This window comes from Ips typographus, linkage group LG4 (assembly GCF_016097725.1).
Source record: "Ips typographus isolate SLU linkage group LG4, UJ_Ityp_2.0, whole genome shotgun sequence".
NCBI lineage: Eukaryota > Metazoa > Arthropoda > Insecta > Coleoptera > Curculionidae > Ips > Ips typographus.
In genome coordinates this window covers 9081554-9095114 of record NC_138425.1, presented here as the reverse complement: position 1 = coordinate 9095114, position 13561 = coordinate 9081554, and the positions used below count along the sequence as shown (strand labels likewise).

Sequence of the window (13561 nt, the reverse complement as noted above, 5' to 3'; positions counted from 1 at the left end):
ACTGGGTGCTTCTTAAGAATTGATTTTCTTTCTATATCCAGTGTTTCAAAAAAAATTACATTATACATTATGAAAAAGAAACAGTGACTGTAAAGTGTAAGTTCCACATCCATATACGTGGTTCACTTCATGAACCATTGGCACTTAAAAACAGAAATCTCAGAACATCAAGCAGGAAACAGAAATATTTAGCTTTCGACTCGATGGATGGCGCTGTTAGTAAACATTTTCACATTAAATAAATAATCACAACTGTAAGTAAACTCGTCGGGTCGTTGTTCTTTACACGCATTTTCACTGAAAACTAATAATTTCAAAATTCTATTTTTAACAAACAATTGTATAGTTAACCAAGAATCATTATGTGCGTGAGTTGGCGCGTATAATTGGCTAGACGAAGAGCCTCGTTTACCGCTATGAAAGGGAACCCAGTTTCAGCCATGTTTACTGCCTTGAAAGTAGGCTGCCTGTTTTTGCTTTTTTGAGTTAAAACTATAAGTTTATTAATTGAATCTCGTTGTTACAACAGTGCCGAGTGTAATGGATAATTCTGAGCGAGGTGAGTATAATTAGATCTAAATAAATTGAGATGGTAAAGGAAATGAGTACCCACTTCAATGAAAGGGCAATGGCAAAGTCAGGGTCGGCCTATTTAGTTCACTGACCGTGATTTTTTTATGTGAATTTTTTGTGTTTTCTTTTCCAAAAGTTGTACTGACCTGCATTTAATTTTTTTTAATTGAGGTTATATTTCTTATTTGTTTAGAAGATTGTCTTATTACATTACCTAAAACAATTTCTTAACTTCATCATCATACCACTTCATTCAGGTTTACCTCAACTATTACTTGTGCATACTTGTATGTAAAGTTAAAATTGTTCTTATTGTTTAGCTGTTACATACTGGCATTAACTGAGCTATTATCCAACAAGCAAACTAGCAATTAATCAATTTATAAATAAGGTGGTTTATTGTAATTAGTCATAATTAATAAAGCTTGTGTGCTTAGTTTACAAGCAATAATTAATTTCATTTGGTCATATTTATTGAAGTGTTGGTGGTTGGTGTGCTTGTGCATAATCAGGGATCCATAACCTCATCAGTGCAGGTTTCGCCATTTTCTGGTCTACTTAGTTCGATCTGTACACAACAGGTGGCGCTAGTTATAATATGATAGAGCATTATGTGGCAGGTATGTGAGGTAACTTGACACTTAGGCAAAATCACTCAGGTTGTTTGAGATGGCGTTTTGAGTCCTTTACTGTCAAAGGATCTCAGATTGACCTCACAGATTCAAAGGGGGTCACAATGGCGCTTTCCCTGGCTTAGATTGTATTATTACCCTCTTTTAGTTTAGAGCAATAGTTGGCAATGGTTCTCTTGGTTGTTAATCTCAAAAGCTTGCCATTGGTCACAAGACTCGCAAGTGAGAAAATGTCATGGTAGTCATGTGAACATTTAACCAATAAAAATATTTCACACACAGTTTCAGTTGGAAATCTATTGCTTTAATTTGTGAAATAATAAAAAAAATATTCAAATTTAAAGGAAAAGTAACACAAAGCCTTGGCTAAACCCCCCCTATATTTACCTTTTGGGGGTTAGTAAAAGTTTTATGGAGAAGGCTTTGTGTTACTTTTCCTTTAAATTTGCTTTCAACTCCACTTTGAGAAAATGGACTTCTACTTTGCTTTAAAAAAATATTCAATGATAGTTTGGTCATTCTGATCTATACATAGTGAATTAAATGTGGTTGCTATAAATTAAGCAATTTAATAATTATTTTTGAACAAATTTGTGGGGTGTAATGTATTCATGTTTGGGAACAATGTACAAACCACAGTTGCTATCAGGTTACTTATTTTTAATCTGCAAATTATCTTCTTGTCTCTTTGACTATTCTTCAAGAATAATTTACTTGCAAGCTATAAAGCTTTCCAGGAAAACTTTATAGCTCTCCCTAGCCAATGGGTCAATTAGTTCAAGGTAGCAAAAATATCTGAACGTGTCCTTCAGACAGGCCTATATAAAGTTGTTTATGTCAAGGCTGACAAGATGCCCCGGAAAGGGGTGACCTATTTCTAAACCTGTTCAGAGGCGTAGAGTTTTAATGCTGAAGCTGAAAATTGACTGATATATGAAATTCACAGGGACTGTCTGGTAATAAACTTGGGTGACGTATAATCTTCCCTTTAATCCGACAAATTCATGGAAATACGGCCAAAACAAGCCCCCAGAGTGCCGTGGGTGGATCCCCAGCCAAAAGTGGAGGCCCATCCCGTCCCACGACGGCGAGACGGCAAACGATCGATGTAGCCCTCTTTTTTTTGGTTCATGGCAGGGTTTTGTCGCATTTTAATGGTTTAGACTTGATGTCATATTAGTAAATTACCGCAAATGAATTGAAATGGTTATTAATCTGCGAATTTCCTCTGATGTAATATAGTAGTTGGTCCTTGGACAAGTAATACGACTGATTAGGGTGATTAGAAAATTACATAAGTAGCTAGGTACTTTCGATGATTCGAGGCCAGCACGGGACAATGACAAAATCGCCGTCTATGTTAGTAACCTTGGACTGAAAGAAGGGCAAATTTTTTTCATTCTGCACTGGCTGCTAGAGAAGTGATTTTTAAGCAGACCTTGGATGCTTCCGTACCAACTGGCTATAGTCTATTTTGTGTGTGGATTATATTTAGTGCGAGACTCGGTCATGTCAAAAATCTAGTAAGTTTTACGTTTTGATTTATAAGTATTTATTATTCTATTTGTAATGTGGTTGTAGTTGGTTTGTGGACGGAGTCAAAATACCAAGGATGAGCACTTTCTGCAGAATTAGTGGATTAGAAGATGACCAGTGACTAACCCCTTTAGATAATATGTCCCAGATACAATAAGTACATGGTTTCTAACAAAGACACACATTGCAGTCTACTGGGGGCTAGCTGCCTTTTGTGGAGTTCGTGAAGAATCCAATTTTGTTTACGAACAGTTTGGATCGTTTTTGCCAGATGAAAATTGTTTGGTAGTTGATTTGTTCATGGTTTGCAATGCAGAAACCAAACCACATTTGTAAAAACACCTAGTATTGCCTTATTTTTAAGTCTTTTCTAAAAGATCGATACCATTGACAGAAGTTCCTTTCTATCTACTCATCTTCTTTTACTAAATGCAACTGCAAGCTTTATATCTGGAAGATGTTGGTGATTCTTTGAAAACTTTAATGAGCTATTGAGTTTCTTCAAGGATGGTTGAATAGGTCCAAATGGTTATTTTATTGGAAATGATACTTTCCTGCCCTAACACCTTGCAGGTACTCCATCTCATTTTAAACCGTAGAAGTAAGTTATTTTTTCGTTTACTTCAGTTCTCCCATGTGATGAAAATTTCTTTACCAGTGAATGCTCTTGGACTAATAACTGAATGGATGACTCCCATTATGGGTGTTATTTTCGTGCATGCCCTTGAAAATCCGTGGCGCAGTCCCAGTAGCCCATGATTTTAGACCGACCATCACCATTGCCACCAATAGCAATCGTGTGGCAGCGGCACGATAGTGTTTTCTTTGGCGTCGTCGGCAGCCGCCACGCCGCCTTTCCGCGATTTTCGTCGTCGGTTGTCAGTCGTCGGTAGCGCGAAACTAAAGTGGCGTCGCCGAAAAAGTTCCTAAGAAAATATCCAATTTTTAGATTACACTAAAGTTGGTATTTTGGGTTAGTTCAGTCCTGAAAGTCGCGCGTCTAATCCCAATGACAACAATGCCAAATTTAAATGTTGTAGAGACGGTCATGGTCGCATTGCAAACGACACAAATTATTATTATCTACAAGCGCGCTTTGTAAATATTTGCGCGGTAATCTGCCTGATAAATTGGAGGCGGGTTTGTCGACCATCGACATATAAAATTTCCTCACCTTCAGTTAGAAAAAATACACACTCTATTAAAACTTAATAAAACCATTTTTTCCTTGATTATATAAAGATTCTGTAAGAAAACCTGAGGCAAACACCAAACTATCCAAATTGCAGGGCAATATTTTATCACCTAGTTAAATTTTTTACTTTATACGTTGATGGTCGCGACGCATCATCACTGGCATAGCGTGTTAAAGCGTCTCGCCCCCAGTTTATTTTTGAGTTTGAGCGTTTCAGTTTGTTGATGCATTCACAGAATGGCGAGTTCCTTCAATAGTTTCGAATACTCCGACCATGGTGCATGTAGCACTCACTAATGTTCTTAACTGTGGTTTAGTGTTTTTCTTATAAATTGTTTTAACTGTCAAAGGAAACCGTTTTCGTGAAAAAGTTTGGAAAACACTGTATAGCAAAGTTGTGATTGTGAACCGGTCTGTGATAAAGGTTGTGGTAGTAAAAATGATGAAAAAAGAGAAGCCTATGATGTCGGTGACGGCAATTATTCAAGGAGCTCAACAGCAACATTGGAGTCGTAGTTTTGGAGGATTTGTTACTCCTCAAATGTCTTTAGGTAATTTTTAGTTATAATTTAGCCACCTAGATCGTTATTCATCCAATCGATCATCAGCTGAATCACATAAATTATTATTGCACTTGACCTTATTTACACAGATAATATTGCGAGGCGAGATCTATTTTGGGTTTAATTATAAAGGTCACTAAAAGTGACCTTATTAAGAAAACTGTAACGATATCAGCTTGATTAGGACTGTGTAAATTAACTACTAATTTAGGTTATAGTAAGCGTGCCGAATCATTGTTTTAATATTTTCTTTTTTTCTTTTAAGGTTATCCATGCGCTAATGGTGAGTATTATGTCTATAATAGGGTTTTGTGTTTTAAATGTTTAGCGCCTAAGCTTGGAATCTGCTCTATGTGTCAATGTATAAGCCAACACTTTTCGTTTAATTGCACACTCTGTACATGCTTTTCGCGGTAGCACGTGTAACATTGACCCAATTTCAACAGATTCATTGGAGTAATAAAATGAAATGTGGGACTCTAAAACAGCTCAGTCAGCGTCGTTTATCAGTTTATTTTTCAACTTAAAACTAGGTCGCACAAAAGCTTTTGTTCCAATTAGTTAAACAATATTTGGCAATACAATATCAAACTTTTTTTTTTATATAAATATTTTTGTTAATTGCTTGTGCTTTACATGTCGATGGGTAAAACAACGACGCCACCTGTTATTGAGATTTAACACGACCTCTGCGCTCGTCGATGCGTTGAATAAGTAGGTGGCCTTGGAAGTCCGCCTGCCGCCGCCTCGTCTGTCATTCAGATCACCTTTACTGACAGCGCCGTTACGGCCTGTTGGACAACTATAAATCTTTATCTGTCTTAATTTAAAAAATCTAACAAACACCAATACAATATTTCTTATAGTTATTAAACATGTGGAATATAAATAAGAGATGATACATAGGAAACCCGTTAAGCATCCTGTTTTAAACACTATTGCGTTGTTCCAAAATACCAACTGCGCAATTCATCTTTTTATAAATCTTATTAATTGATTATTTTAAGGTTAACAACATTGATTTTTTTTAATACGGCTTTAGTAGTTCTTTGCATATAATAATTCGGCGAATCTCTTGAGTTCTGTACCATTGTAATTCTACTCATAATGATAATTTGCTGTTTAAACTCTTTCCCCGAATATTTACAAAGTAGTCTAGTCAGTGGTATGATTTTACGGACCTTAACATATCCCATCCGATTATTTTAGAAATAGGAATACTTTACTACTTGATACAAAATATCAATAAGAAACTACTTTTTATTATTAGTGCATTTGCTAGGAAATGGCCATGACCGACCTGTGATAGTTTATGCACCTACTAGTATGTTATTCTTGGTTTCAACGTTTGTGTTGCTGTATGAATTAATTATTGTTAATGAAAGTGAAATCTTGACGTCTATTGTTCTGAACATAATATAGCTATAAAACTTGTATTATCTTAGGGCGTTAAAAATATGTGCCAGTACCAAGAATTTAGTACTCAAATAAGCAGTTTTTATTAGTCATTCTGTACAACATAATCATAAATACTCTCACAGTTACTCAGCTAACACTACTTTTTGTTGATCAAAACAGCCCAAAGATTTTTCTACAAGTAGGCCCATAATTTATGGAAGAACTGCAAAGACTGCTGTGTCACTTCTATTGCTGTTATTAGTGTAGCTTCTTGATGAACTACCATTTTCAAAGTCATATCACCTTTGGTCAAGTTTAGTGTCCACTAGCCCTAAACGGTTAAACTTGGAACATCATACTTTTGAAAGCTCATTTCATTGGTTCATTTCTATAGTAAATGTTTCAAATAATTGAGTTATTCACACTTTTTGTTTACTTATTAACTCATTTAACCACATTTTTCATTTGCTGTTCTTTGCATAAATATGTATCAGTTAAAAGATTTATTGCAAGAAATGTAGGCTAATTTAAAGGAGGATATTTTATTTATGGCTTTGGAAAACTGTAAGTGAATTTTAAATTGACAATCAATTAGTCCATATATAGACCGAACTACCAAATCGACACACATAAGGCAATTACTTCAATTACTCACTTTATGCTGTCCCTTCTCTATATAAAATGTCATTGTCAAGGTTGCTTCAATTAGCTTGTAAACTATTTTGGAACCACTTTTGACCTAACGTTATGCTATTGCAGGGTTAAGTCTCGACCAAAACCTGTCAATGGGTCCGTTAGGGCCTCAATCGCCCTTAGATCTGAAGCCTGATGCCGCAGCTCTGGGACAATTCAGCCCCCAAGGACCCAACAGCCCCAATTCGTACGCTTTGGGACAAGTGGGTTTGTTAAGCCCCTCTCCGGGTGGTGGAGGTGGCCAGAAGTCTGGACAGGGTAGTCCTTATCCTCCTAATCATCCTTTGAGTGGTTCCAAACATTTATGTTCGATTTGTGGCGATAGGGCGAGTGGAAAGCATTACGGCGTTTACAGGTAAGACAGTTAAACTACTTAGAGATTTGTTAGAAAAAAACTGTTAAGCGTTGGGCGGGCAACTCTTCATGTTCTTGTCGGGCGGTCCGCTTTGAAATTGGATAATAAAGCGTAAATTGCTGGTGTGACAAGTCTGTGTATTCACACGCCCTTGGCAATGCCGCAATGTCAAACAAAAATTCAGTTCAATCCGGAAGGACTGGGTTGTCGTTTGGGTATACGCCAAGTCTAGAAGTCGTAAAACGACATTCTGTAGGTCGTACGCAAACTCTTATAATACGAGTCAGTGTAGTTTCAAGAAATAGGATTGGACAATCAATGGACCCACCCATTAATACATTAAGTCTACCGCAAGGTCATTTGATTTGCAATATTTGCATACTATTACTATTATTATATTAAGCCTTATTCACGAACCATAGAAAGTCCTATGCGATTCCTCATTCAATATTCAATCTTTTAATGTTTTATTGAAACCACTATTTGAAAAAGTGGTTATGTTTGCAAACAACTACAAGAACTGTAAACTAAATGACACTTTCACAGCAAGAATAGGTAAAATCAGTAGATTTATATGCCTAATCAAGAAAATGAACTATTCATTCGTTTATATTAGATGCAGAAATCTTTACACCACAATGATAATTAGAGGGAATAAATAAAGTCCTGCTGATGCCTACTAAAGAAATATTTATGTGTATTCGTAAAATTCAAAATATCTCAAGTGTTCATTTTGGGGAAAAAATACCTTGTTTCACATTCAACACGCAAAAACCCGCTTAAATCGGAAAATCCATCTGTATTACTTATTTAAAACGTTGCAGACGACCAACATCAGATAGACGGGGTTTTTAACCTAACACGTTTATTGTTTTGCGAACTTTCCACTTCAACTCTGTTTTATGTCTAGTTGAACCTAAAATAAACTACAAAGTTTCAATCTATTATCCAGGTCTGAGTATCCGAGCTTCAAAAACTGTAAAAGAAATTCTGTTAAAAGGTGGCAGCCTCTTAACTTATAAAAAAATATAGTGAAAAAGCACACTAAGTAAACCAACTTTTATTCTATTTAGCAATAGTGTTGTAATAGCCACCATCAGTTTTCCAGACATTTATTGTTAGCTTCACAGCAAGAAACCAAAACGGAATGTTGTTTCTCATCTTTAATGCACAAGTTTGCTTGGATTTAAGCGACCCTGAATCATCCTGCAACTTATATTTCATGGCTGATATGTTTAACATATCATTATTGGGATGTCTTGAAAAAATACACATGTGTTTGAAATTTGCATTGCAACGGTTTCACTTACGAATTATTTTCTGTTTAAGTGAGTGAGTTTATGTTGTTTGATACTATTTTTATTGCAGTTGTGAAGGTTGTAAAGGATTCTTCAAGCGCACAGTCCGCAAAGATTTATCCTACGCTTGCAGAGAGGAGAAAAACTGCATAATCGATAAAAGGCAAAGAAACAGGTGAGTAAAACTTTAAACTGTCTAGTAGAGAGAATAATGTTCATTGTATGCAGATGCCAGTATTGCCGGTATCAAAAATGCCTGAACATGGGCATGAAAAGAGAAGCAGTTCAAGAAGAAAGACAAAGGACGAAAGACCGGGACAACTCGGAGGTGGAATCAACCTCCAACATGCAAGTGGATATGCCTTTGGACAGGATAGTAGAAGCCGAAAAACGAGTTGAGTGCAACGAAGTTTCCGCTTCTTTAGAGGTAAATATTCGAGGGACATTGTTAACGTCCGCTACTCTAAATCCCCTCAGTTAGTCAAAAGCGATCAGAATATTACTTCAATAACAAATGATAAAGCTTGGCGCATTTATTTGCGTTTCGGGCGTCAATGCACCCACGACCTTGCTGTACAACGTTTTATGGCTGTTTAGGATACCAGATTAGTTCTCGGAAAGTGCATCAAAACAATTTTTATCAATTTGCTCGTTGTCTGGCTGTCGGCGTTTTCGGAATAACTCGAAATTTAGCGTTATCGTTTTTTTAAGCTTTAGCATATTGGTTGATGAACTCGATAGGTCATTGATTGCTAATATTTCGTTTATTAACGTGATATTTCTTTTATTCGGCACTGTTCAAATTAATTTTCATAGGAGATTGCATTAGATGACTCAATTCCGGTTCATTAAACGATATGGCGAACAAAACTTTGCTTTTTAATGTCGACTTACATTGAAACACCATATTTTAAACGTGAGGCAAAATAATTAGTATAATATATACTTCACTATACCACGGTTGTAAAATGTTGTCACTTTGTCGCTTCTAATGACAAAGTGGTCAAACCATCACATTTTCTTATTTTTCCATTTTAGTTCTAAATATAGTGTGTAAAGTGTAACTCTCTAAAAATTCACTTTATACTCAAATCTAAACCTTAATGAACTCATCATAAACAAAATCAGACAAGACATAACTAAAACGAGGAATTTTTAAACATGAACAGAAACTGAATAGATGAGACTTAAATTTATAGTAAATGAGTTTTCAAGTTTTATGAGAGGTTTTCAATCACTTCTAAGAATAATATTTGCTTATTTATTACAATGTTCCGATCATAGGAAGGTGAAAGCCAATTACTAATAAAAATTCGTTTAAAGTAAGTCTTATATTTAGAGCTTTTTGTAATTTGTGAGTGTACCTGTGTTCATAAGTGTATGAAAATGAAAAATATTCTATTAGCCATATTTTACTTAGTTTATGTATAGAAACACCATGTCAAGTTTCTTGAAAACAACCTCATCAGACATAATTATGTTGTATTGAATGATTGATCTCATTATATTTACCTATTGGAACTATCCTACTCAATCTATAATTACGAGTACAATTACATCTGAGTGAGAATGACAATATGAATTATTCAATTTAGATTATACAAGGTTGCTTAATGGTGTGGGAAAGGTTAGTAACTTCTAGTATGTAACTCAAGTACTCAAGATGAAAAAATGTTTAAGGGAACGGAGTAACAAAGTATACCCTTCTACTTCAGAAAACCATACAATAACAGTTATTTAATCTAGTATTTTCAAATAATAGCATGTTCTAGTTCAGGACTTCATATATTCCGTATGCTTTGATTTTCATAAACACCTACATATTTTGATGCTTGGGATACAGTGTTATATCAGGTTTTTAACTAACTTTTTGAACTTCAATTGTCTTCAGAACGTTTAACATTTTTTTTAAATAGAAATCTACATTTTAGAACATCAATAGCAACATCAGGCAAGCGTCGAACACACATCTCCTGCAACTGCTGGAATGGGCAAAATTCCTCCCCCACTTCACTTCGCTCAATATGCAGGATCAAATCATTTTGTTAAAAAATAGTTGGAATGAATTGCACATAATGGCACTGGCGCACAGATCTCTAGCAGTTCAGCAGGGAATTCTATTAGCTACTGGCTTGACCATTAATGAGTGAGTTCAGTTTGTGATGTTCAAAATATTACTACAAAGTAAAAATTTAATTTTTTAGGTCAACATCACACGCTATAGGAGTAGGCAATATATATGCCTGGATACAAGATTTTATAAATAAATTACGCGAAATTAGAGTGGACAAAACGGAGTTTGCTTGTCTTAGAGCGGTTATTTTATTTAATCCGGGTAAGAATCTTTTTTTTGAGATATTTTACGTTGATTATTTCCTTCCTATCAATTTTGACCAATCGCTATCAAGAATTAGTATAACAAATGTAAATTTTAAGTGGAAAAATCACTTATCAACTGTCAACTTAGCTGTCAGCAGTTTTTCCGGAAAAAAATTTCACACTCCTCACAGCAACATAAAGAATAGTGTTACCCTTTCTAGCTTGAAAGTTATTTTTTTTATTGTTTTAATTAAAATAAAATGTTTATTTAACTCAGGAAATAATCTTACCAAATATCCCTCGTGCATCTAATTTTTCCTGTGGAAAAATTGGAATACTTGTTTCTAAGTAATTTGTTTTAACAAATAGCATGAGCGAGAGTGGTTTTTCCGAATATTTCCGGAAAAATTAAATGCACTAGAGATATTACCACCGATTAAATACTAAATTGTGAGCAAAATTGCTCCCAACCAAAATCTGTGGAACAAGTTCATAAATTTTCTCTCTTCTATGATTTAAATTATTTTATTTGCTACCGTCACAGTAGTGAACAACTTTGAGATCTACAAGAACTCTATTTAATACTCCTTATTATATTATAACGTATTTTTGCTTACTTTTCTTATTTCAATCGTTTTCATCTGCAGAATTCCGTGGCCTTGTGTGTAAAGAAGACGTAAACATAATGCGGGAGAAAGTGTATGAAGTAATGGAAGAATACGTCCGTACGACGTATCCAAGCGAACCGGGAAGATTTGCTAAACTATTGCTGCGACTTCCGGTACTCAGATCGATCGGCCTCAAGTGCCAGGACCCCTTGTTTTTTTATAGGTGCGCAGCTAACAAAGCTTTGGTAAATATTTTTGGTGTATTAATTTGTGTTATCAATTTTTTAGGTTAGTGTCAGACGTGACTTTGGAGTCATTCCTTGCAGATATGCTCGAAAATGCCAGAAATTCTTAAGTATTTATTAAATTCAGAATGTTATTGCTATTATTAACATAAGCATGTTATATTGTTATTAAGTAGCCTGTCTACTTAATGTCGATATAATTTTAGAGTAGAGTTGTTGCTGTTGAACGTTTTATTAGAAAGTGCTAAGAGGGAAAGGGCGCGACTGTGAAGACTAAAGAACCCTTAATATTTTTCTTTTTTAACTTTTACTATACAAAAATCTTTCCCTCAGTTCAGAAATCTGTGATTTTAATTGAGTTTTACAACTACTACTACTACTAAATACCTATATTTGGACGAGGTATTGTTAGCTCTATTTTACGGCGTAACCTGTATTTTAAATACGTACCTGTATTACCTGGACTTTATTGTTAGTCGGCTTTTATATTTCCAATTATAACCTTGTTAAGAAAAGCTGGCAAAAGTGCGCTGTACTTGTTAAGTGTTGGTTGTGTTTGAGAGTAATCAAAATTCTACGTAAAGTATATCGTATTTACTATATTATATGACCGAACTATTTCCAAATCCTTTTTGCAAGAAAAAATATTTATTGACACGTAAAAGTATTATTTTTTCTTTATGAGTTTGGAATATGTCTGCTTTTATTTGTGAATTTGTATAATACGTACCGTTTTAATTAAAATTTTGTCATGTCCTGATTAACTTCAAAATTATTACTTGTGTAGTTTATAAAATTAAATTTTATCTTTATGTAAAATTATATTTTTAATAAATTCTATTTTAATATTTCAGAAATTTTTTGCGTTTTTGTTAATTAATAATCATCCAAAAAAGTCTCCAGAATGTATGTTGTGTGTGTAATTATTATTGCTTTGTGAATCATGATTAATATGTGCCATAAGGACGTTTACATTGATGGAATACTGAATTTTAAATTTGTTCTACGGCTTATAATAGTTATCTACTATTTTCAATATCACTGGTCAGAGCATATCGGGTACAGGGTCGAAGCTTGTTTGCTTAACTGAATTTGAACCATTTGTCTTTTATTGTCGATATGCATTTTATATGTGTAACAACTTTTACTCGTTAGTCTGACCTGTTACGTCATAACTTAAGACTTATAAAAACTTGTGAATTATATTGATTGAGCTGCTTGTATGGTAAGCTAAAACAATTATAATGTAAAACACAAAAGTATTGCTTAAAACTTAAAATAAATGGAAACTACTGATTAATCTCTTAATGAAAACATTTAGAGTTCAAAAAATCCACTTTGAAGTCGGAAGTGTGGTATTCGTAGAAAGAGTCTTATTTTTAAAGTTTTTCTGTACGTTTAATTGGCAGTAGATAATTTTCAAACATACACAGACTCCCATAATAATAATTGGTACCGGACTAAACAATTTACGCAGCACAAAGAAGTTCCAGTGAAATCAATGTCTATACAGGGTTTTTCAGAACGATGACGTAAAAGTTGTAGGGATTGTTTAGTACAATCGTTATGGTACAACATGAAATACATTTGCGCACAACAACTCCCATTATGTTAGAAAATGTCCTCGTAAGGCGTACAGCCCTATAAAAAAACATATTTTTAATATGTACTTTTTTGTGGCACCTTGTAAAATTGCAAATAATTTTAAATTGTTCTATTCATATTCATACGTATATTAGTCATACATGGCTGTAAAAAAACTGGTAAAACTATTAAAGACAGTCTTTTCTGTAAAGCTGCCGTGTGTTGTAATAATATGGTGAATATTTAATTTATTTTTGTCATTTAATATTTAGACGCAGTATCATTTCGTCATTCACTTGGCATCTAAATGATGCAATTAATTTATTAGTGAACCTAACAGAAACGCAGGATTAAGTTAAGATTTCCGACTTTAAATGGAAAAGATACGCTGATTTCAAATTTCAGTTAATAGGCTCATAAACTACAGTACCACATTACTCTAATGAATCTAATTTAACTTGCGTACCTAATAAATAAAATTACACTTACAAATTATTTGGAGTAAAACAATTGTTACATTGTAAACACATTTATGTTTCAGTTTTCTGCCGTAAAAAATCAT

At 34.3% G+C, this 13561-nt stretch overlaps 1 protein-coding gene across 5 annotated transcripts; it reads left to right on the top strand.

Annotated features, from left to right (window-relative positions):
* The first annotated feature begins 239 nt into the window (after positions 1-239).
* Positions 240-12272, top strand: usp (retinoid X receptor ultraspiracle). Of its 5 annotated transcripts, none has more exons than XM_081977357.1 (10): positions 3538-3714; positions 4287-4487; positions 4765-4782; positions 6657-6945; positions 8314-8418; positions 8472-8670; positions 10175-10389; positions 10448-10578; positions 11210-11393; positions 11459-12272. In XM_081977357.1, exons 2-10 carry the CDS (start codon positions 4376-4378, stop codon positions 11523-11525), a joined length of 1320 nt encoding a protein of 439 aa, XP_081833483.1. In that variant the 5' UTR covers positions 3538-3714; positions 4287-4375; the 3' UTR covers positions 11526-12272. The 5 variants fall into 5 exon arrangements, with proteins under 5 accessions (XP_081833486.1, XP_081833487.1, XP_081833483.1 ...); XM_081977356.1 differs by having other exon boundaries at positions 4173-4487; XM_081977360.1 differs by lacking the exons at positions 3538-3714; positions 4287-4487 and adding an exon at positions 240-559.
* Positions 12273-13561: the final 1289 nt, after the last annotated feature.

Coding starts and splice junctions, on each gene's coding strand:
- usp (XM_081977357.1), top strand. CDS start 4,376: ATGATGAAAAAAGAGAAGCCTATGATGTCGGTGACGGCAATTATTCAA. Junction 8,419..8,471: donor GATAAAAGGCAAAGAAACAG/GTGAGTAAAACT, acceptor CATTGTATGCAG/ATGCCAGTATTGCCGGTATC. Junction 10,579..11,209: donor GGTTATTTTATTTAATCCGG/GTAAGAATCTTT, acceptor TTTCATCTGCAG/AATTCCGTGGCCTTGTGTGT.